This window comes from Pelmatolapia mariae, linkage group LG16_19 (genome assembly GCF_036321145.2).
Source record: "Pelmatolapia mariae isolate MD_Pm_ZW linkage group LG16_19, Pm_UMD_F_2, whole genome shotgun sequence".
Classification (NCBI taxonomy): Eukaryota; Metazoa; Chordata; class Actinopteri; order Cichliformes; family Cichlidae; genus Pelmatolapia; species Pelmatolapia mariae.
The window spans coordinates 68,033,422-68,057,986 of NC_086241.1; the positions used below are offsets into that span (position 1 = coordinate 68,033,422).

Sequence of the window (24,565 nt, forward strand, 5' to 3'; positions counted from 1 at the left end):
GACACTAACGGCTAAAAAAATGTCTCTGCTGAGCTGAGAGCGAGCGCACAATCAGGTGATCATTTTTTTATGGCTTTATTACTGCAAGCAGCTCCTTTCACATTAAGCTGAGTCATTTAATCCATATTAATATAAAAATATCGACTGCAGCAGCTTTCAGAACTGTTGCATTCGCACCTGCTGATCCGATATCGATATGCGGTCTGCATAGATTCACGTTGCATTAATCCCTGCACAGGTGTGACAGGTGTAAATGGGGTCAGCGTGCATGCAGAGACGAGCCTTTCAGCTTAAAAACACGAAGCGTCTGACAAATCAGAAGTGTGAAAAATGCAGTGATGTGAGTCTGCAGGCAGCGAGTCGCCTACAGTTAATCATCCGAACCGTAATGGTCATGAGCTGAACTCTGCTGAAATGCCCTATTTATTCATGCATGCTCCAACTTTTGTTTCATTACTGCTGCTGTTTACTTGCATAGCCAGAGGTAGCAAACGATAAAGATCTTTTAAGAGAGTGTAACCTCCACACACACACACACCTCGGACTATCTACCATCTCTAATTCTTTCATTCCCTCAGTCTCCTCTTCTCCCCGTCTCTGTTTCACCATCTTTATCACATTTTCTCTGCTTCTTTTTCTCATTCTTTTTACTTTCTCTCCTCCCTCCCTCCTCGGCTTCATCCATTCTCTTCCAATCTATCTCGCGCCTCTCTATTGTGTCCTTCCCTGGGAGACCACGAAGGCAATAACCAGAGAGCCGTGAGAGGGTCAGTCTGCGTAACCCGTGCACGTGTGTGTTGGCGTGCACGTGCACTTCGAGTGCAGAAATCTGAAACGTAAGCGGCCCGCGCCGCAAACCTCGGTAACGGCCAGCGACAGGTCTGAGCAGGTTTCGTACGTTCCAGGGTCAGAAAATTAACTCGAGCCACCGAAGGCTCAAAAAAACGTCGATGCAAATAAAAAACAGGCGGATTGAGAAAAATAGTCACACACCTGTTAGCCAATGCCACTCGCGTTCTTTGTATTCATGCTTCGCAGCGGCCTTGGATTCCACTTAAAGTCTAAGTACTAAATCAGTAATGGTATGTAGAATTGGTATTCGCCTGACTGTGGAAAGGGGTTTGGGGAAAAACAGCCTGAGATTGAAAATGAATGTGAACTGCATGATAGTCTGCCTCCTTCCTCTCTCCCATTGTTCCGTATTCTCTTTCTGCCTCCCAATGCCTTCCCGTGTCACCGTCTCTCTTCCTCCTCTCTCCTTCCTTCCCCCTCTCCCTCCAGAGGGATTTGACTCTAACTGGCCTTGGCGCCCGTAATGAAACCAAATCTATTTAAAGCCAAAAGCGATGCAAGTTTTAATTTCCTATTCCAGACTTAACCTTTTTGGCTGCGCTGCATTTTCACATCCACTTAATAACTTTTTACCCTCCACTCCCCCTCCTTCATTCCCCCCATCACTCTCACTCTCTGTGGCTTCCTCTCCTCCATCACCCCCCTTCAATTCTCCTCTTCCCACCTCCCCAACAACCCTCAACCCCCCATTGCTCTCAATGGCGAGGCACAGGCTGCCTCTTCAAGGGCAATATCTGTCAAATGATTCCCCTGTGAAATTAAGACAGAGGCCATGAGAGAGAAACGGGGGAGGGGGGAGCGGGGACGCTGTGAGTGTGTGTGTGTGTGTGTGGGCGGAGGAGGAGAAGGAGGAGGGGGGGTTATACAGTCAGGTGGAAGCTTTCTTCTCCTTTCTCCTCTCGTCCAACTGAATCTTATCTGACAGCAAAAAATTAAAGCAGTTTAAAGATGGACCTGGCAGCGAGTCCCTTTGTTGCATTAAAAAAGTAACGACGTGGGGAAGAAAACCTCAGGAGGGAGACACAAGCACATTTCTGCTGTTCTCTTTCACTGACTGCAGACTCACGCTGTGTGAAGATGCATTTTTTTATGATGTGCAGAGCTATGTTTGTACAAATGAAATCATCTTAAGTGATTTACTATAAGCGTCGCATAATCCCTGAAACACACACGCTCACACACAGATAATAAAATGTTGGATGCATGCTGTAAGCATCTGCCAGCTCCAAGTGTATCTGAGAGTGTTTTAGGAACGTTGCAATGGCGTCGTGAACCATCAAACATCCATAAACCCATCAGAGATGGCACTCGTGTTCATGGGAAAGGATCGCATTGTGACTTTTGTTGTTGCTCGGCGTTCCCGCGCTAATAACCGAGCGCGTCAGCAGAGCCGATCGCCTCGTGAAGCAGTCAGTAATGTTGCCTGATCCTGAACGCACCCCTCCTCTGCTCTTCTGAATCTGATCACATGCTCGTCTGTGCTCGCAGCAAGCACAGCGCCATCTCCTGTCGAGCTCCGACGTTGCACCTGGGAAACAATGGTTGAAAACTGCACCTCGCTGTTTTCTTCTTCTCCCCTCACCTGCTTTGCATTTATGCGCATAATAAATTGCTTACATCTAATTATTCAATATCTCAATTATCAGAGCTGATAGCCTCATGGTGCACCTCGAGAGCTTAAATTTACAGCCCTATTCTGCAAATGTCTAAAATGAAATTAACTTTTTACAAGGTGTCATCTGTGGCTTTTAAGTAGTGAAATTGAAGCCCCCCACCTCCCACACACACACACACACACACACACCTCGTAATGAGAAGCCATTATTAGGCCGTGATTGGAGCCAGGGCGCTGATATTAAAAGTGGCAGGAGAGGCAATATCGCCGCAGTTTCTAATACCCTCGTAGATATGTCATATATTTTAAGACAGCTGCTCCGCTATTTATAATTAATAGCAATTTAGTCCCAGCAAAAATTGGAAGACAGCTAACAGAAGGATCTCGTTCCATTAAGTGCAGATTCAGAATCAATGTCAAAGTGACACTGTGCAGTTTTTGAGTGGGTGGTCCAGACTCCACGGAGCTTATATAAATACCACAAAGCCCATATGGTGCTCAGTGCGTTTCGCACAGAGGACCGTTTCCCTTTGATTCGGTGTAAAAATAAGTGCAGTACAAACAAAAGAGAAATGAAGTTGGCCTCTAAAGACACATGAATAAAAATAATCTGTCTTTATTCTCCTGCCTCACAGTCATAAATCATTCCTTCCCAAATGACAGTCTTATACACGGCACATCACTGTGGCAAATGGCTCTATCTTATAATAGCAACATAGCACATGGCAATATTATCTGCTGCCGAGTATTGTAGTGCATGTGTCTGAGCGCCGTGCCCCGGAGCGCTAGCCAGATTACACTGGCCCAGCGACAGTCTTATAATAAGACTCGCCCATTAAATCATATCAGCGCTGCTTTTTATAGGCCAACACCTCAGCGACGACACTATGAAACTGTCTATCATGCAGAAATGTGTGTGTCAGAATGTGTGCGTGCGTGTGTGAGCAGCCAGGGAGGAGACGCGTGTGTGTTTTACCAAACGTTGCTGGCGTTTGAGCTGCTCGCCGCAGCATCTGACAGCGTTTCATCTTCTGCCTTTATTAGATCAGCCTCGCGCCGCTGTCACCTCTGCTTTCCCTGCGCTTACATCACACACGCACTCACGCCCTCGCGCGCACGCAGCCGGGCGGCCATTGGCTCGCCGGCTCCGTGAGGACGTTCTGGTTGGCTGGCCGGTGACTGTTCCGGGTAGAGAGCGAGCATCCGGGATGGCTTTCCATCTCAAACCAAAGTGCGAATATGCAAACTGGGAGCTCGACTCATATGAATTGTAAATAGGAATCAGTGTGGTGCCGGCGTATTTATAGATGCCATCTTTAGATTGTGTATTATTTCGCAGGTCAGTCCGGCCTCCCGCGTCCTTATCACCGGCGCCGCTTCATGTTGGAAATGTTGTACTTTGGAACAGTGAACCAATCACTGACGAGCTTTTTGCTTTCTACTCTGAGACAAAGACTAAAACAAGTATGCAGCACAAGCACGATGCTATCTGGACAAAAATGTTTTGTGTTTCTAAAAATCCAATTATTGCAGATGTCCTGAGGGCCTGCTGTGTGAATTTACCAATTTGTCAAATGAGTTCAAATGAAAATATTAAATTAAAAATGACAACTTTGGCATATTTCTAAGATTAAGAGCGTCCTTTAGGGCGGGCTCTGTGGATTCTTGGCAAAATTGAGCGCTAAAAACAAATAAAGTCAGAGTGGTTAATTGCCAGAGTTGCCCTCGTTCGACCTTTTTTCAGGACAAAGTGAGATTAGCAGATTGAAGCGTGTGGCGTGCCGCTCTCGCCGCGGCCTCGCCGCGCGCTGCTGTGAGTCGTCTCCTGTCTAAGCAGAGCTGTCATGTCACGTTTGTCGTTTCTGATGGATGACGTCGGTCGATGTCTAACAGGGAAGAGTTAAAGAAACAATCCTGCAGAAGACGCAGCAGCTCAGATTCTTTTGGACAAAGCAGATTGACGTGTTTTTGTTCCTCTCACTTTATCCGCTGCCTTCTGAGGGACGGCTTTCTGTACGGTTGCATGTTTGACGTGGCGGCGCAACACTGAAGTTAATTCGGAGGGTGCGTGTGTACGCTCTTTTGTTTCTGACAGCTTTGTGATTTCTTTCCATATCCTCAAATTTTTGATTTGCTTGTGTTGTCACTTTTCATTACGTTTCTCCGTGTCTCTGTTTGTCGTGTCTTTTAAACGTAGAGCCCCAGTTCTGAGCGTGCTCTTTAAAATTGTCTGTACCTGTTAAGATGCTGCTTAAATCAAATATTAATATCTATCAGCCTTTGAAGATAGAAAAAGAAAAATCAGTTGATTATATATTTGCAGATTCTGGCCAAAAAAAAACCCCTCCAAATAATCCACACTGTGGGATTTAATTGAAATGCATAATTGCATTGTGATTCATGCTAATGCAGCAGTGCAGACATGCACAAGTCCACACTGCAAATATCTAAGCAAAAATCACCTGATAGACAGGGAGAGACACAAACGCAGAAGCTGCCACATCAATCCTGACGGCGGAGCATGCCGCACATACAAAACAATACAGGATGCAGGCAGAGACGGACAGGAAGAGCTGCTGACAGGCACAGACGCATGCAAACACACACAGCATCCCAAGGCCTCTCCGCATCTCGGTTAATCCAAGCCGTCAGTCAGTGCTCGGGGGGGGGGCGGGATGCTGTCTTTTGATTGTAATTGCAAAAACCGGAGGCAGACGAGGGAGAGCCGCGGATGTCGATAGGCAGGTGGAGGGACGAAGGGATGGATTCCTCCTGCCTACCCACAATCCCCCGCTCAGCACGCTGTGTGACTTTGTGTCAGCAGTTTGTCTCGTGCATAGCTAATGACGGCTCGAGTCTGCCGCCGCCGCTCTCGTTCGATCTCTGTCTCTCCATCCTCCGTCTTCAGCCGAATCCCCGACAAATGAGATTTTGCCCGAGGTAGATGGGAAGGCGGTATGCGCGGCGAGGCCTCGTTCTGCCCGCCTGTCTGTTTGTTAAGAAATCTCACAAGCCGTATAGCACCCAGAGGTTTTTCTGCTTCTCAACCATCCCTTTTCTTCCCGACCCGTTTTTCTTTAGCCTCCTCTCCCTTAATTCTTCCTCCCTCTTCCTGCAGTGCTGTCTGGCTTCTAATTTGAGTCGGAGGCCAGAATAACTCACAGCTGTTTTAATGAAGAAACGGGGGAAAAGGGAGGGGAAGGAAAAAAAGAAGGAGATTGTGGAGGAGGCGTAGAGGGCAAGGACAGACTGAGCAGCACGAAATTGGATGGAGAGAAAAAAAGCAAAGATGGAGAGGGTTTGGAATGAAAAAACAACGGCTTCTCCAATTAAGGAGAAGTTTTTTTGTTTTGTTTTGTTTCTTTGGTCATGGACAGTCAGTCACACTTGCTTTTGTTGAGTGTGTGATGAATTACACCCCTCCACTCCTTCTCCCTGCGCCTTTGTTGTGGTGCAGCTCCAGCCATTTGTACCTCCTGCAATATTTGCGCTGTGAATTCTCCATGCCTGTTTACCAACCGGGCTTCTTTTGAACTGGCATAGAGAAATGGCTTTTTGAAAAGTCTCTTTGATGGTGAGCCCAATTTGTTTTCACCGCTAAAAAGTTTGTTTGAACGCTCTGAAATGTGGGCTGACGACGAGGGCCTGTCCTGAGAGGGCCGCTGTCTGTCTGTCTGCCGTAATAACCTTATACGACTTGATTGACCTGAGAATCCTCCTTTATTCCTCTGTTAGCATCCAAAGTGAGCGGCGGTCATTTAGAAAGCTCCTCGCGAGGATGCGTGGATACTGCAACGGGAAAGATGGATTCATCCGCCTGCGTGTGGACGCAACAACAAACGGACACAAACTCGTGAACGCAGACTCACAAACATTCACTCAAATGATCAAACTCAATTTATAGTTTTAGCACAATTATTTTTATATTTTGTTTTGCTCTTTCCAAATTACAGATTTATGCAGATGAGCGCATAATTAATGAGACGATACCATTTACATATTTAAACGTCCCGGAAAAGTTTAAATATTCAAATAATTCTCTTAATTTTTGTGGCGACATTTTTCACCTGCTCTGTCTCCTTATGAATATGGAAACAGTGTAGAAACCACATGAGAGATCAAACATGTCCCCTCAGGACCTCACTTTACTTTATTTTTCATTCTCATAATCAGCAAAAGAAAAACTGTGTATACATTTTTGATTCAAGTTTGTATTAGTTTGGTCCGCCGAGCTCTGATTTGGGGTCAGTTTCAGTTAGAAATAAGCTGCGCTCCGTGAACAAATCATGGATGTACGTTCCTCAATCTGAGCTGCAGAATAATCCCAGCTGAAGGTCAAACAACAGAGCAAATATTGTTCCCCAAAATAATCAGTGATTGCTGTGATTTTCTGCCATTTCTGCAGCAAATGATGATTTTACAGCACAGAAATTCTTAGTGTGCACAGATCACGATAAGACATGTCTCCAAATTCCACCGTTCCCATTATTGATCGGCAGCTCGGGCTGATAGATTGCCGAGGCAGACGCGCCGACAGGCGGAACGTCCAATGGGGGAAGAGTTTAGCCATGCACCAATCAAACCAGACTCTAAAACCAGACCCCCCCTCCCTCCCCCCTGTTTTGATCAGAGTCATTTTGACAGTGATGCATAAGTCTCTGCAGCGCAGGGCTGGCTGGCTGGCAGGAAATGCCACAGATCCCCCGAGAGTAGAGGAATGGTGGATTAAACAGAAAAAGACACCCCCTTAAAAAAAGAGAGAGAGAGTGAAAAGGAAATCGATGTTTCCTCCCTCTGTGGACGGCGAGAGCTGGTAAAGGACGCTGCCACTCTTGTGTTTTCTGTAGTCTCTTCACAAACGTCTTTTTTGTTTCTGTTTGAACTGCTTTGTGTCACAGATCGTCTGCTCTGCCCCGTCTGTGGAGGTTAAATCGCACCAAATCATCACCGCCGTCATTCCCCGCACTGTCCCTCTCCATCCCCTCCCTCCAGGCTCCAACTTCCTGTCTTTATTTCTTGCAACTTCTATCAAGGAGAAGTGTTTCATCTCTCCAAAGCAGCAGTAAACCTGAAAAGCCACAGAGGCGGCGCTGGCTAGCATTGAACTGGATTGGGTAGAGTAAATACAAAGGCACGGGGTAAAAGAAAGCAGCTGGGGAAACACAAAAGGATGGAGCTGCAGACGGCAACTAACCTTGCCTGGGTTTCTCTGATGTTCCTTTGCACGTGCGCGCACACTCTGCACGCACACACACACACACTCTGCACCCATTACTGTCAACCCCTCGTTCTCCCTTTCTCTCTCCAGTCATCCTTTTATTTGTCATGTTCAGAGGACAGCACCAAAGCATCCGAGGAAAGGGAGGTTACAGTGTATTAAAGGAAACGTTGTTTGACAAAAATGGTCATTCCCCTTTCAGCAGGAAATACACAGGCTATGAAGCTGCTGCACTTCAAAGCTGCCCAGAAAACTTCCCATGAAACGACTCTGTCTGCATCTAAAGGGGACAGGCGAGGGATTTTCCTCCCAGTGTCTCAGCAGTCTTTCTCACAGTGTTCTGGGCTGGTCCTTGTTCTGCTTTGTTGCCATATAAAAGGAATAGGGTGTGAATTTAAAAGCTTTCACAGAAGACTCACAGGCAGGCAGGAACATGTCGCTCCGCGTTACCTTGGGCGGATCCGTGCACCGAATCGCTGGCACGGAAATAAAACATATTACTGACGTCAGCGATCGTGAAGCGTCGAATCCCGCTTGGACGCCAGCAGAGCTTTGATGGGTAACGGTAACTGTAACGGAATACAGTTACTCATATTTTGTATTCTAAATACGTAACGGCGGTACATGTATTCCGTTACTCCCCAACGCTGCTTGGACGCCAGCAGAGCTTTGATGTAGAAATGACATCTGGAACGAAACCTGTGTTTTGATGCTATTAAAGTTCCTTACTGACCCGTTTTGATGAAAGATATCGCTTAGAAATAATGTGGCCGAGTCTGAGAGACCGAGGCAGCTGCTACGTGCAAATTAGTGAAGAGCGAGGACGAGAGCATTACAGGGAGAAGTTGGGCTCGTTGTTTGGACGCGTTAGTTTGAAGTGAAGAGTCTGCAGTCGGGTGGACTGTCTCCCCGACACACACACACACACACACACCCAACCTCTCCCCCCTCACTCCTCCAATGGCCCTGTCGGTGTGCCAGGGCGGGTGATTACCGACGCTCTCCCCCAATTATGGGCTGATTATTCCGCCGCGCTCTAATTGACTGGGGAGATATGCAAATGGCTGTCATTTGGGATGATAAAGGATGCGGGTGCTGGATGCCCCCTGCATTATTTAGCCTCGGCTGTACGCAGCGTGAAGGATGTGGCGTGCGCTTTAATTGCTGAGGAGAGAGAGGTTAAGCTGAACGAGCAGTTGAATTAGAAATGAGGAATTTGGGCCCCTTTATTTATTTCTTTATTTCACTCCTCTCCTTCCATCTCTCTCTCTCACACACACACATATGCACACTGTGTGTCATGCGTTGTTTTTCAGTTCTCTCTTGGGTGAGTGGAGAGGTGAGGAGGGGGTGGGTGGATGGCAGGATGTCATGCTGGAATGCCATAAATAAAAACATTAGCAGAACCAATACGTGCAGAACAAATAGGGGGTGTGTGTGTGTGTGTGCGTGGTCGGCTTGTGCACTAAGAACTAAAGTGTGAAGAACCTTTGCGGACTAATGAAAAAAACTTTCAGCAGCTCTGACAGTGAGCGGGCTCGGCCCGCTGTTAAACTGCCGCAGCATACCGATGACCGAGCGTGGCGTGTGAAAGGTGGCGGTGTTTGCAGCGTCTTCCACTTTGTACCTGAGCAAAGATGGCCGGCCTCCATGTGCATTTAGCCACTTAAAGGATGATGTCGCTCGTTCGAATTGCTTTCCTGTCATTATTCCCGGTGCTGGGAACAGTGGGGGGCGTTAAGTGAATACGGCCCAGTGGCTAAGCACTTCTAGCTGCCACAGCTTGGCATATTATCAGGGGGAATCGGAATGAAACTCAACACTAATCCCTCTGGTTTGGAGACAAGCGGTGCTAGATTTGGAGCGTCTTTAACAGCTTAGGGGTAATAGGGCCTCAAATGTCCCTTTCAAAGTGGCCCTCCCCGTATCTCCACAGTATGAGAAGCTTAAGAGCCGGGCAGTTATCACTCAGCGAGCCCTATCCTATCTTACGACAAGCAGTAATTGTTAATTCGGTGGAATCGATGTCAGCGTCGACCCCCAGCCTGGCGACTCTGCTGGTATCCTGTGTCGGGCGTCCGCACGACTCTTTGACCCCTTAACTCCAGGACCGCTCTGAGGTTTTCATCCCGGCGCTGGTGCTGAAAAACAAAGAGAGCTTTCGTTCGCTCTTATCAAGATGCAGCGGTATCATCAAGAGATTGTCGAGGCTTTGTGAAGTGTGCAGGAGCAGGAGTGAAAAGAAAAGCACAATTTCTTTTTAGTGCTGCTGTGGCTCTCCTCTGCACAACTTTGGGAAGCCCCGAACGGTTTGTTCTTAGGCGTCTTTTGTTCCGGATAACAAAAACAGACGGAGAGCAAAGGGACTGTCTTTAACAATGTAGACTTCCAAATAGTGCAGGCTGCTCTTTAAACCACAAAATAGTTCCTCTGTATTCACAAATTGTGGTTCAAACTAGCGTTTTGCTCAATAATACAGGCCTATGTCCTGTGAACAATGTGCAGAGTTGCTTCTGCATATATTTACATTAGAGCCGGGAATCATCGCTCCACCTTACAAATGCAGCATTATGACTGCTTAGAAATCCTAATTACACCTAAAACAGCTCCACAGCATGCTGCCCAGCAGGCCAGGTGTGCAACAAAACACCTGTACACCTGTAAATGTTTGTGCATCAATCTTAACATCACATCCTCACTGACTTCAAGTGTCCTGATCGTTGACTGTATAGAAAAGATGAACCGCCAGCAGGAAAAGTTGTTGGAAAAATAATTCTTGTGTAATTTGTGACCTCGATAAACGCGTTCCCGATGAACGTGCAGCCTCGGTCACAGATTACAGTAGGAGTGAAATACACGATAAAGTAGGATTTAGGCGACTCGGTGTTTCCAAATCAGATCGGCTCGCCTGTGACATCTGGTTGGTTTTACTAAACCGAAATGGTTAGGGCTAAAATGCACTACTGGAATCCACAGAGCAATGATTCATGCATGATTCTCGCCATAAAACCATTAAAGCCACAGCTGGGAGATCAAAGAAACAAAGAAACTCTGTTTAGTTGCAGCAGGACGAGCAGGTCGCCATCCTGATAAAACCTCCGTGCAAACCAACATGGAGGATTTTGCAATGCAGAGTATCCTAATGTGCTTTAGCATAACACCCTAAATACCGTGCTGTGCTCTGACTGTTGCCAAGTCATGGTCAGTGGACAAATGAAAGGAGCCGTGGCGGTCCAGGGCAGGCTTAAATGACTGGCAGTTTGAAACTCGAGGCGCTCGAGACTCATCCTCGAAGCTCGTGGCACCAGGCAGAGGTCTGTGGGCTGGCACGCTAACATATTTCACTGCCTGCTGGGTGCTAGCCTAAAGCCCACATGGGTTTTTGGCAAGCCCGAAGCATGGCAAACATCTCTGCAAAGAGTTCCCCCGAGTGTATTTGGAGTCTCCGTGTCTGCCTCTTGTCCTCACAGAAGGTTTTACTTTGATACCCTCGGGAAGTGGCAGAGACTCTTCACAAACTCTTATCTTCACAAACACGCACATAAATACATCAGCACACCCACGCGCACATATCCTGCACAGACTTGTTTGCGCAGTCCTGCGTGAACGAAACAAAAATATTAAAGCGGTGGCACGATGTATGATAATGCGCAGCTAGAGTGTCTAAATAATCTTCATTTCTATCAATTCTCATCATCGTCACCAATTACCATCATCGCCGCAGCCTCGGTACACATTCCAGCTGATTGACATCAGAGAGGGAAATTATGGAGTGGGTGTTATGTTAAATCTTCCTCCACAAAGTGTCTCTCTTCTTCTCATTTCTCTTCTTATTTCTGTGCTTAATAGCACTTATTGAAGGGTATTACGGTTTGGTGCTCTACATGGGGCATCGCATTAAAACCCTCTTTCAAACACACACGCGCGCAGACATTCAGCAGTCCATTTGGATTCATTTGCATGGCATTTCATTTGGATTTTGCCTCAATCTACGGTTTGGGGAGAGGATAAAAAAGCATCTTTGTGTAATAGCGTTTCCTCTTCGTCTCCAGTGCACCATAAAGATAGAAAGTACTGCGGCCGGAGCCGATAAACGAGTGCGGCGCTGCCGTGAGAAGACCTGTCCCTCAGGCCTGCAAACGATAACTATTGGAGTTAATTACAGTTTACATCATCGTATTTACCCAGAGAAGAGAGAAACGGAGAATAAAGCCGGCCTCTGAGCCCACCGAGGTGTTGTTTCAGTGCACGCTGCAGCGCGGCGAAGCCGAGTACGCATCTTTTCAAGGTTTAACATCATAATGGATTTCACTCTTGACCTGTGAAAGCGTGTCCTGTATGGATGTATAGTCACACCAGTAAAAAACATCAGCACTGTAATGAAATGCACACTGAAAAGAATTCAAGGTAATGTTCACATTTCACATTGAAATGATACTCCCGGGTTTGCGCGCACGCTGAAAAAGGTTTGATCGGGTTCTCTTTAGTCTTTTACACGTCTGTGAAGAGAGATGTTCACGGCACAAAAGTCCACTGAAGGAACTGAGGGACCAAATAGAAAGTATTCCCACAGCCTCCCCCAGTACAAGTGAAGGGCTTTGGATCTGTGGTGCCAACAGCATTAAGAAGTGACATTTAAATAATTCAAAAACATCATTTCCAGAAACAGAGTCCCTGTGAACACTGTTGACAGCTGTTCTCTGATTATCTATAGTAATAGGAAGCCTGTTTCAAGAGATGTTGCTGCTGAATTTTTAAAAATGTAATCCTTCATTTGTGCAGATATTTCACAACCTGGAAAGACGTGCGTGTGCCCAGAGACTCTCGCAGCGAGATCAAATATTTATGTGTAGTAATTTGACGGAGCTGACCGCTAACGACGAGCGCAGACGTCCGTATTGGACCAAAGGAAAATATTGGCTCCGTCGTTTTAGGGCACAGTTCGGAGCCGTGTTCTTATATTTGGTGCCGAGTTATAAAACTTGAAGTGAGAAGTCCATATGAGGGAGGTTGTTCTCTAATGCTCGGTCGCTGTGTTTGAGTTTGTGTTTCAGGCTCGGGTTAGCTGGCTAGCCAGCTGGTGGAGAGCCCTGAGCCATACTGCACCTCTGACTGGGGCAGACAGAAAAAACAGGCTTTTTTATGTGTAGACGGGAAAGAGAGGAGAGAGGCTAGTTTCTTCTCTGATCTGTTTTCCTGTAGCCCACAGGAAGCTGCAGCCATTGGCTCCTCCCTGTCTAGACAGACAACCACATTTGCACACACACACACACGCTCGGTGCCTTCCACCATAGCAACTTTGATTAATTCCCAGTGTGTGGTGAGAGGAGACAACATCAGCACCATGGTCAGGGGAAAAGGCCCGCAGTCTGCTGGATGTGACAGCTCCCTGCTTCACACTGATGCCTTATCCCCTCCCAGGGTGTGTGTGTGCGAGTGTGTGAGAGTGAGAGCAGGTCAATAGTATGAGTGAGGAATGGGGTGTGTGTGTGTGTGTGTGTGCGCGTTGCCTCATCTGTCCCCTCGGCCGCATCAGTGCTCAAGCATGTCTTGCTGTGACAGCCCGGCAGCCTGTGTTCCTGTCACGCACACACAAACAGAGGAGCACTAAACGAGAGCGCAGGCAGGCACCAACACCAGCGAGGTGAAGGGTCATGAGCGACTGCCTCTCCAATGTTGTGTGAAATGTGTAGATGGCGGTCTCGGCCCATTATGTGTGTGTATATGCGACCGCATTTACGCGAGCGTGCGTGCGTGTGTGTGTGTGTCTCAAGGCCGGGCGGGGGGGCATCTCAAAGTAACTGGTTATTATCACCTCAATATTTTTCTTATTATGACAATTACATGCTCCAGGAGCGAATTAAGCAATACAGGACGCCAAGCGGGAGTGGTTGACAGCTATTTGGAGACTCAATGCACAGAGCAATTTGCAGCCCTGAGCCAAACAAATTGGATTTGGGCCACTTTGGATTGGGGCCCCAGATTGTTGGGCGTTTGGATCCCCCGACCGCGTGCCTGCCTGGCTAGTTAACTCGCTGGCTGCCTTTGATTCTTTGCACATGCCAGTTAGCCAGGTACCACGCAGCCCTGTGAACGCTGACGGTGAGGACGGTGATTAAAGCGTCCCTTAATATGTGCGTTTCTATAGTAAAGCGCACCCGGCTTTTTGGGCTGCATAGTGCTTCTTCCTTTTTGGTCTCGGGCCACACAGCTGTGCTCAAGTGTGTGTATAATCCAAATGAGCCTAACAGTCTTTAAACGAATTACTGGTACGCATTTTCCCACCCCGAAACTGCCACTGGAAAAGCTGGCAACAGCTCCCAATTAGGTGAAATGCAATTATTCCCATCCATTCACACAATTAGCCTGCGGGTTAACAACATAGCTGTGCGACCGGCTAGCTCTCAGTGTTTTGGAAAAGCCATCGCCATGGTTACATCAACTCTCACGGTAACCCCGCCGTGTCAAACGGCATGGACCCGAGGCAGCCGGTCGGTCAAAAAATAACGCTCGGTCCCATTGGCGGAGGCGGCGCGTTACATCACTGCGCTCAGAACACTGGCTGACGTGATTGGCCGGGACAAAGAGTGGTACCATGGGCGAGGAAGAGAAAAGGGAAGGAGAGAGAGCATGAGAGAGGAAAGCAAGTGCCCCGTGTGCTCAGTTGAGCGGGGGTAGATAATGCCAGGCGACAGACTGGCAGGCTGGCAGAGCGGGTGGGCACTCACAGCAGCATGATGGAAAACAAAGGCTTTGTGTGTCAGCGCCGAGATCGCATTAACCAAAACAAGCAGCCGTGGACAGACTGCCACACTGACTTGGTTGTCAGTTCCACAGGCTAAGCCACGCTTGATGGATGGAGAGAGATGGGGGACGCCTGTCTCGGTTTTTGAGATTTTACACGCTGGTAGAGGAAGGAGAAAAAAGTCGTTTCGCTGTGACACAAAGAGCCTCTGCTGCAGATAAACTCCAAGCACGCATGCTGGTTTCAGCCCACGTTTCTCGAGTTCGCTCTGACATATGTAGAAAAACAAGCTTGGCGCTTTCTTTAAGTGAACACAATCTGAAAATATGTATGCAAATGAGCTGATGACCAGCCTGAGATTTTGTAGGAAAAAGTGCCTTTTCAACACCTTGTGTTAGATTTTCCACAATCAACATGTCAGCACATCTGAATCATCGCCGTTGTCAGTAGGAAGGCTGTAAAACTTCCTAACAACTTCCAAAACGGTGCGTGCTGGTGTGAAAAACAGCAAAACCCCTAAAAATCATGTGCAGTTTCTACACCCAGCAAAACCATCGAGTGGCTCGACTGGAACCGCCGAACCATTTTCACATGATTTGAAGCCACAGTCTTGTCATAAAGTGCAGCTTTAAGTAGAATGGACCACATTACAGCAAACATGTCAGAAATACGACAGCCTCTCTGCTCCTAGGCATAGATCTGGGTTTATTCACCGTCTGTCTGCGGTGACAGGCGTGGCTGTGCACGCAGGGCTCAGCTGGTTCACGAGTACATTGGTCAACAGGCCGGGTGCTGCAGGTAGGATCAGCTGGCGTACACCCTTCCCCTTCTCCGAGCAGGCACCAGCCAGAAAACCGAGGTCATTCACAGGTGACTTCCCCCACAGATATCTACAGCTGGGACAGAGCCGGTGTCCTCCGAGTGTGTGTGGCGTGTGGTTAGCAGGCAGCCATCACAGCTCATCACTTCACATCACATCCGGTCTTCTCTTTGCTTCCTTCTATCCCGGTCCGCCGTCCTTCCCGCTTCCTGCACACCTTTGTGTTGTCAGGATCCTGTCAGCGATATTCCCGGGGATTCCCTGGAATCGTTTTTAGAGAGGGGGGGGGGTATCTGCTAAGTGCACACACACACACTCGCTCTACTCGCCGCAGGGAATGCAAACTGTAATATGAACTCACCCTTGGTCTGAACGAAAGCCCATTACAATTCATTTTCACCACAGCAGCCGGTGTAGCGGTTTCTTCTGTGGGATGTTTTTTCTCTGCCGTGTTAACCGCCGTCGTTAAGACTGCCGTGACTTTTTCTCAGGGATAAAGTAGCTCCCAGAAAAGCCACCAGCTCTTGTTCGTGCACACGCAAACTAAACCTTTAATCTTTTAACCTCTGCCACCTTATGAAATCCTGTGAAATATGTTGCATTGTTAACTTTTTGTTGTAAAGGAGGATTTCGCAGCACAGTTGTGCGTTTCTGACACGCAGGTGGAAACTTACATTTACATTTGCCACCTGCTGCACGTCAGCTCTCATCAAATGCTCGAGTGAGCTTTGTAAATACTCACAGGAAGTCTTTTCTTCTGTTCCAGGATCTGTCCGGCTCCATTGACGACCTCCCCACCGGGGAGGCTGGCCTGGGCTCGGCCGTCGGCGCCGGGGGCTCCTCCAGCAGCAGCAGCAGTAGCCAAGGGGAGCAGGGAAGCACCGGTAACCAGGGACAGTCCCCCTTCTCCCCTCACGCCTCCCCCCACCTCCCCAGCCAGAGGAGCGGGCCCTCTCCGTCCCCTGTCGGCTCCCCGGCCGGCTCCACTCAGTCCCAGCAGTCCCGCTCGGGTTCGGGCCCCATCTCACCTGCCAGCGGACCCTCCGCCAACACCTCTGCACCAGGTAGGGTTCCCATTAGAGCCCGAGAAAGTACGTGCATCCGTATCCTGATAATCTAATCTCGTCTTGATGAAATGTGCAACTTAGAGCTTGATAATTGTATTAGTTTAATCACTGCAAACAAACAAAACTGTCACTGACAAGATTTGCAGCTGAAAGCAGACGCTACGCCGCGTTTTACATCTTGTACCTCCGTCTTGGATTCCCTGGGAAATTTCCTAAAATTGCTTTACAGCTTAAAGGGAAATTGCTTTGTGCCACCAAACGAGGCTGTTGTTGGAAAGCAAATTAAAAAAACTGTCAAAACACGACCCGGGCCGTGCAGCCGTGCGCACTTTGGCAGCTGATGAAGACGAGCAGCTGTGACATCACTGATGGGGCGTGGCTAGGATCGTGTTTCGATGTTTCTGTTTGGGGTTTTTTCTGTGCAGCATCTTCACAGCAGCTCCGTCACTGCACTTGTTGCTTCTTGGAGAAAATCCCAGTCATCACGCCCACCTCTCTGCTTGACCTTTACATTGATACTGCTGTTTTCATTTGTTTTTAAATATGCCCATTTAAATAGGATTTTAAAAAGGTCATGTAGAAAACTGACCCCGAAGCGGAACCGCGATTTCACAAATAACAGCGTGCCATTTGAAGGTGAGGATAAAGCTTTCGCATCAAAAACTTGAACCTAATCAGCGTCTTCATTTAAGAAGGTTATCAGGTGTTTGAAGAGCAGTTTCACCCCTTTCTTTCTCAGAGTGGCGCAGATAACCCGTAGCATAAATCTGCCAACATCTTTGTTTAATAGCATCTCTTTTTTCCCCTCGTCTCCAACTCGGCATGTAATCCATCCAGATCAATTTTCATTCTGCCGGGTAGAAGTCGGGATGAAGCTGAGCGCGCACTGCAGCAGAAGACTAAATAATATCAATCCCACACGTCTAGACTTTGATATCTCGGGCCCATTTGAACTCATAATTCACAGTGCTGAGGAATATTACGGCATAGGAATACGTCCTGTTCATTTCCTGCACAGTTTTTGTCCTAGCACAGTAGACATTTGTTAAGTCTTTGATCACAGCGTTGTAGAAACGCGTCCCTACATGGCGGTGGAATTTTAATCACGTCCGTCTTCCTTCCACCTGTGGATCCGACATCCACGTCCGGGCGATATTTCCCATCCACTCGGAGCCTTAATGAATTGAGAGCGACTGGTAGTGGAGGACCTCCCATCTGATTTGTAGCCTTATCTGAGATATGGCAGGCTAAACAAGGCACCAACAGGATTATCAGACAATGCACGGTGTGCCTGTCTGTCTCCCGAGGCCATAGCAGAGCACATAACCATTTAGATAAACACAGAGTGTGGATTTGATTTGCCTGGAACAGGCGCGCGAGCGTGCGCGCGGCCTCGCTGTCATTCCGCCTCCTCTCCTCACAGCTGAGCGGCTGACCGGCACATCGGCATGTCTCGGACCTGTCAGTCACTCTGACGAGGCGGGGCGAAATGTCTTGAGCGAGATCCTGCCGCCACCTCCTCCTCCTCCCCCTGCTGTTCCCCTCACAGCCGCTTACCGGAGTGATTGACGCTAATGAAAAACTGGGACAGTGGTTTTCCAGGCGCGCGTGCCAAGAATCATGACGAGAATCCGGAATGAAGCGGCAAAGATGGGAAGCGAAACCGATCGCTGGGACGTGATTAATAAGAAAATATTCAAAAATATTCCCTGTGCCAAATAAATGGCGATAAAGCGTGGAGCAGTGAGTAACATCTGGCGTGTTTTAGAGGCTGTACTACAATCAGTTTGGATTAGATCAAGGAGCAGCCAGCCTCGCAGAGACATGGGAGAACTAATGTGGTTAGCACACATCTGATTACTAACGCCCGGTTTTCTAACACTTTGTCACAAGTTGGGACGTTTTAGCTAACGTTGTCTCTTTAGTTTGGAGCAAGTCGGCGAGGAGAGACGAGCGCAGAGGCCCGGATCTGTTTATGTAGAGGGGAGCGCTGTTCCCAAAGTGTTGCTCCGGTGCCATCAAATCCTGCTCTTTAATATTCAAAGTAGTGCCCTTTAAAAAACAACAAAACACAAGCATTAATAAACGCTTTAATTAGTGTGAAAAACCTGTCTGCAGTAGTTTCAGCTCCACTCAAGAAGTCAAAACACAACATGACTTGTTGCTCTGTTCCATTCTGCTCCATTAGGGCTACTGTCAGCGGAAACATCGCAGCCGGTTACAAATTGGATCCCTCGGCTGACGTCAGCGTGCGCTGCTGGCATTGATGCTTTTAGATGGTTTTGTCCTATTAAATTATTTACAGGCGTGCTGTATATGTCAGCACATTGTGTCATGATGTTACGTGGACGTAGCTACCCTGACATCACACGAGAGAACTTTGGTTGTCACATCTGAAACTGCAGGAAGGAGGACTCAGCTGATAGCACCTGCAGATCAGCTGATGGTCAGCTGATGCACATCCTCAGCTCCGTCTATCATGCTGTGTCTGTGGACACTGACCCTGGCGTCCCAGAACACAGTCAAATACAGATTACTGCAGACAGAATGAGATCAGCTCTCTTTCTGACTGAAATTAGTGACATGTTGCAGTGAGTAAGACATAAAACCAGCTGAAGGGTCGACGTTCCACAGACTTCCAAACAGCTGGACTTGTGCTGACGCCAGCTGCTGGCCATTAGGAAGAATGCAGGTCTGGAATACACTCATCTTTCTATGCGGTCTATATGGTGTGTGCAGTTATTCACAAAAATATAAAAAAGTTGGTTCAAGTGTGTGTGCGTGCATGCACATATGCATGTGCATGTGCCCCGTGTTTATTTGTCACCTGTCGGCCCCACTCGCTGGACTGATGCGACACGTCACATGGATGAGCACACACGTTACCCCTGACAACGGTCGGAAGAGAGCAACTTCATTATGTCATCCTTTCACCTGGCTGCCAAACACACACACACACCAACAGAATAACACCGGAGTGAGCGCACACAGCTGCACATAAGAACACGAATACCTATAAAAACTTGATTTCATGGTTTGACTTTACATATATTGTTGAACACATAAATCACCTCTGTATATACGCTCGCTCGGATGACTGACGGTGTCATCTGCACGCGTGTGTGTGTGTGTGTGTGTGTGTGAGAGAAAATAAGAAGGAGTCGGGGTGAAAAGAGGTGGAGACTGACAGATTGCCAGCCTATCATACACCCATACACTTGCACAAATCTATCTTGTCGAAGCTCCGCAGCACGCCTGTGATTCCCTCGTCTCCTCGCTTCTCCTGTTCTTTGTCCTCTCTCACCCTCTCCCTCTCTCCCTCTCTCTGTCTCTCCATGAAGCAAATCCAATACACTGTAACATTATCCGGGCCTCGCCTTGCTATTTGGATTCTCTCCCGGAGCCAAAAAGGCACACACAGGGATAAATTGATTTTCCTGTTGCGCTAGATTTGTGACAGTCAAGCAGAAATCACATTGCTCAACCGCCAACCTCCACCTCCTCTTCCTCTACCTTGTATGCACACACACACACACACACACACACACACACACACACACACACACACACACACACACACACACACACACACACACACACACATCTCCTTCCTCCCAGTGTCTCAGAAGCAATTCAGAGCATCTTCAGAATATTTTTCTCTCTATATGAGACTTTGGGGACGAGGCGGGCAGACATTTTTCTCTCATCCGGATGGATGGTGTGGTGGAATGGGAACGCCAGTGTTAAAGCTTCCAAAGCTGACTCTTAGCTGTGGGAAGGAGAGCCGAGTTCATCCAGTAGAAGAGCAGAGTTTTTAAAATGCTCGCTGACTAGTCTCTATGTTAATAAAACCCCAGCAGCCCCAGAATCCATCAGACATGCTGCATCGTTTATGTGCATGTTTAAAGCTCTAAAAACTCGCGTTTGCTGCAGATTTCGAGTTGTGGATAACTCAGCGGCTGCTTTTAGGCTTGTGTGCGTGCACAGGTTGGTGTGACAGGTTGTCTCCAGGTTGGCAGCCTGTCAGTGTGGCGTCACTTCCTGTCAGGATGAGGCTGACTGTCGTGTTTCCCAAACAACGAGCTGAAGACATGTTCATTACCAGACTGCATCTGATACGTATCAGACTTCACACAAACACAGCTCCGATTCCTCTTTGCTTTCCTTTGGTGTGCAGACAGTGAGTGACATGAAGGGAACATTTCTCCAATCACCACATATGCAAACACTGTTCTTCTGCCTTTGGACCTGATTGGATGTTCAATTAGAGAGGAGACTGTAAAAATCATGTGTGTACAACCTCAATTCCAAAAAAGCTGCGACACTATAAAATGCAAACTCCCCAGGATGCATTAAAGTGCAAAAATGAACTATATTAAGAAAATATGATGGCAGCAGCATGTCTCTAAAGTCTGCACAGGTCTGTAGCTTCCTGTCTTCCTTTAACTACAGTCTGTGACAGAGGAGAGCAGCTGCTGCACTTTCACAGAGGAATGTCGTCCTGTTCTTGTCTGATGTGGGATTCGAGCTGCTCAGGCTTCCTGGATCTTCTTTGTCTGGTTTTGGTTTCACGATGCTGCAGATGTTCTGGAGGTTTAGCATCGTCCTGCTGAAATATGAAGGGCCTCCCTGAAAGATGTCTGGATGAAGCAGATGTTGCTCTAAAATCTGTATCTACCTTTTAGCACTGATGGAGCATTTCCAGATGTGTCAGAGATGCAGGCTGTTACCTTGGAGTTGGAGTTTTAAGTGTGTGACTGTCTTCTTTAGTAAGATCACTGAAGAATCTTTCAGGCAACACAGAATCTGAAATAGAAATATTTGATATCCACTGTAGGTGATCAGAGATGAGCACATATGTTTCAGCACACACGTTTATTATTCCTTCCCCACACTCTGTCCTTGAGGCCTCCACAGATTCAAACCAAAAGATGCCCGGCAGAAGATTGTCAGGTCACCGTGTTCCAGAAAACGCTCAGACAGGCCTGACCTTTTAAATCTGCCACAAAATAGCAAAACCTCACAGAAACGAGAGGGTCTGCTCCGATGAATCCCTCACAGTAACTCTGAAGGTCTTGTATTCTGCAGTGAATGTGCACCTCTAATAATTCATTCAGGTGTCAGAGAAACTTTGGATGAATCTTTCATTCTGCTGAAATAGAAGGTGATGATGTGTTATTAAAGCTTTGTCTTGTTGGGATAATTGACCACTTGGAAAAAAAAGTGATGCAAAAAAACTACAGTATGCACACTGTGTCTGTGTGCCCGACTGCTTTTGAAGGCCAAACTGCAATATTTTTCACTTTGTGCAGCTACTAATTGACACAGAGCACATCCACACTCCTGCACAGGCCGGCTCGCTCTGTCTGCTGCACAAGATCACAAATACTCTTTCTGTTTCCACCAAGGTCCTCTGAGGTCCCGCTAACAGTGTCTGCCTGCTCTCCCTCCTCCCTCTTCCATCTCTCCTCAGCCCCTCCAAGTTTTTATTTTCTTCTAATAAGGTGATTGGAGCTTGCGGGCGAGCGCTCAGGAGAGTTTAAGCTGTTTATCTGCGCTTCGCTTCAAGAGCTTCCGGGGCCCAGAAAAGGACAGAGAGGTCAGGGCGAGGGGAGGAGAGAGGGGAAGGAGGGATAGACAGAGGGAAGGCCAGATCTGTCCAGTATGTTACCTCGAGGGTCCTTTCATATGTGAATCTCCTGAAAAATGCTTTATATCCACTCCTGCCTTTACATCATCGCACGGCCTAGTCTGTGGTTATTTTTTTAAATCTGTAATTATGGCAGTGACCACAGATGGTTGGGGTTTTTTTTTTCTGTTCTGGGGTCAGAGGTTAAGCAGCGATGCCCCAAAGGTACCCGAGCGCTTACTTGCATGCAAAAAGGTGGTCGTGTGGTTAAATGACTTCCCCAAAAAGCTGCAAACCATCAGCCCAGAGCAGGCTCTGCAGGGGTGCTCAGCCATAGCTTGGTTTTCCCTCTGCTTGTGGTGCACGTTATTAGAAGAAAGCATGGGTAAAAGGGTGGGGGCGAGTTTTTGTGCGAGTGTGTTTTGCTGGGCAACTTTTCCAGTCACACCACTCCCTGAGAGGCTGCGTGGTGGGAACACCGCCGCTGGCTGTCCCTGTCCCTCTCTCTTTCTCTCATTATTTTCATCGTGCTCGCCTTCTCTCATGTTCCCTCTTGTGTCTCGTGTTCCCTCGTCCCCACCCTTTCCTCCCCATCTCTGTTTGTCTCTGCTTTCTTGGCTCAGAGCGCTGCTGTGGTACAGGACTCCCACCGAGGAACAAGGCTGAATTTTCCATCCTTATTTCTGCCTCGGTTCCTCCCTCTTATTTCTCCACATCTCTCCTCCAGCTCTTTCTCTCTGAATTTGTCCTCCTTTTATTCTTCTTCATCCATCACCACTAGCAGCACAACCGCTGCCATCTAGCCAACTATTCCCTGTCTGTCTGTTGTCGTCCTGAAGGCTGCTCGTGTTCGCAGTGAAACGGCTAAACGCGCTCCCTGCAAGCATTATATTCACAAAGCACAGCGTCGGCCAAAACAGGGAAAAAAACAGCACCTGCTTGCTGCGTTAGCCATTTAGAGAAATCCCATTCTAACTCTGTCCGACTGGAAAACCCTAACCGGAGCACAGTGTGCAATTATTTTCCCTCCCCAACACCTATTTTCTTGCTTTCTCTCCACTCCTTCGTGCTCTCTCTCCCCCGCATCCCGCTCGCTATGTTTTTAGCTTAAGCTGCACTTTTGCTTTACTTACAGTTGCTGCTCAGCGTTGGAAGTAATGAGGATCTTGGGAGAGGGCTTGTTTTGCGAGCCACTGCAGGCCTGCGTTTGTCCCCTACAGGGAGTGTTAACTGGCATTAGCCCCCGGCTCGGAGAGGCATTGACTCGCACCCATTGAGATCTAAACCACCATTATTGGAGCCCGCTGTTTATCTGCCTCTTTCCCCTAAAGACACGGCAAATAGGGGATATTACCTGGGTGTGTGTGTGTTTGCAGGGCGGTGCAGGTGTGTGTGCATTTATAGCCTGAGGGTTGTATTAAGAGATGGTGCTGAAGCAGCCGTTTCTCTGTATTCTATGTCAGTCTATTAGTGCTCAACACAGTTACCTCACTTTAGCAAAAATAGCCCTCGCTGCTCCGGGGCTCGGCTATTTGTAAGAAACAGTTTGGACGTGTGCTGTGTGTTTGTGTGCTGTGTGTTTGTGTGTTTGTGTGTGTGTCCACGCACCGAGCGGCCACAACATCAAATCCACCAGCGGTGAATAACAGTGATGGTCTCAGTGCCACTCGGCGGGTGCCGGTGTTCACGGGGGGTGCTTCTCTGACACGTGCACCTTAAAATTGTAGCAGGCCAAGCAGCACCCCCCATCCCCCCACCCCCAGATGGAGATGGATGGCAAAAAGCCCAAGCTATTGACTCAGCTCCCAATCCACTCGAGCATCAGCAGGATGTGCACAAGTCCGATCCACACCAGACCACACCAGTAACCCCCACCTCAAAGGTGCTGCAGGTCTGAGCTCCTTCCTTTTAGTATTACACAGTTTTAATGTCGTGGCTGATACGTGCAAGCGTGCACACACATCTGCACACATTTCTCTGGCAATTATTAAAAGCTTTTTCATTGAATCTCAGGTTGACTTCATTAGCACGCACGCACACACACACATGCAGAATAACTCCTAAGCTTAATATTTCCAGGGCCCTGAAAACAAAACAGAAATATGGCCACAAGTGCTCTCCCTCGGCTTTGAACTTCAGCAGCATTTGTGTTTGAAACCCTGATGAAAAAAGCTTCAAAGACCACACTCCCTCTCTTCAAAGGAGACTCGGGGTTGCCTCAACAGTCCTCGTGGAAGAGAAATTTAAAACGTGGATTGGGTTTTAGCGAGGAGCATTATCTCCAAAAACGCACTGAACTCCCATTACTCTTGGCTCTGCTGCCTTGTATCATGAGGAAAGAGTCAAAAATGGATGTGTTTGCTAAGTGGCTTTTTACAGAAAAAGGAAATTACAGTTATTCGACTTTTCCGCCGCATTCCAAAGAGCATCCCCGTGTTAGATTTCTCCTGGTTCTTCCTGCCGCAGGTTCTGTGTTTTCTCCGTCGGCACAATCGGCGTGAAGTCTTTAAAGCCCCGAGGGTCAGAGTTAAAGACAAACACTGGCGCAGGTGCATTCAGATCTCTTATGAATGAGTCGTGTTTGAAGGCAGGAATCAAAGAAGAGTCTAAAAGAATTAA

At 47.9% G+C, this 24,565-nt stretch overlaps 1 protein-coding gene across 3 annotated transcripts in view; it reads left to right on the plus strand.

The window, feature by feature from the left end:
* Positions 1-24,565, plus strand: part of LOC134644414 (AT-rich interactive domain-containing protein 1B-like) — a 158,145-nt gene that overhangs the window by 92,793 nt on the left and 40,787 nt on the right. For all 3 annotated transcript variants that reach the window (XM_063497451.1, XM_063497452.1, XM_063497453.1), the window contains one exon: positions 16,017-16,314. In XM_063497451.1, the coding sequence (XP_063353521.1) occupies positions 16,017-16,314 (298 nt within the window). The remainder of the gene's footprint in view (positions 1-16,016; positions 16,315-24,565) is intronic.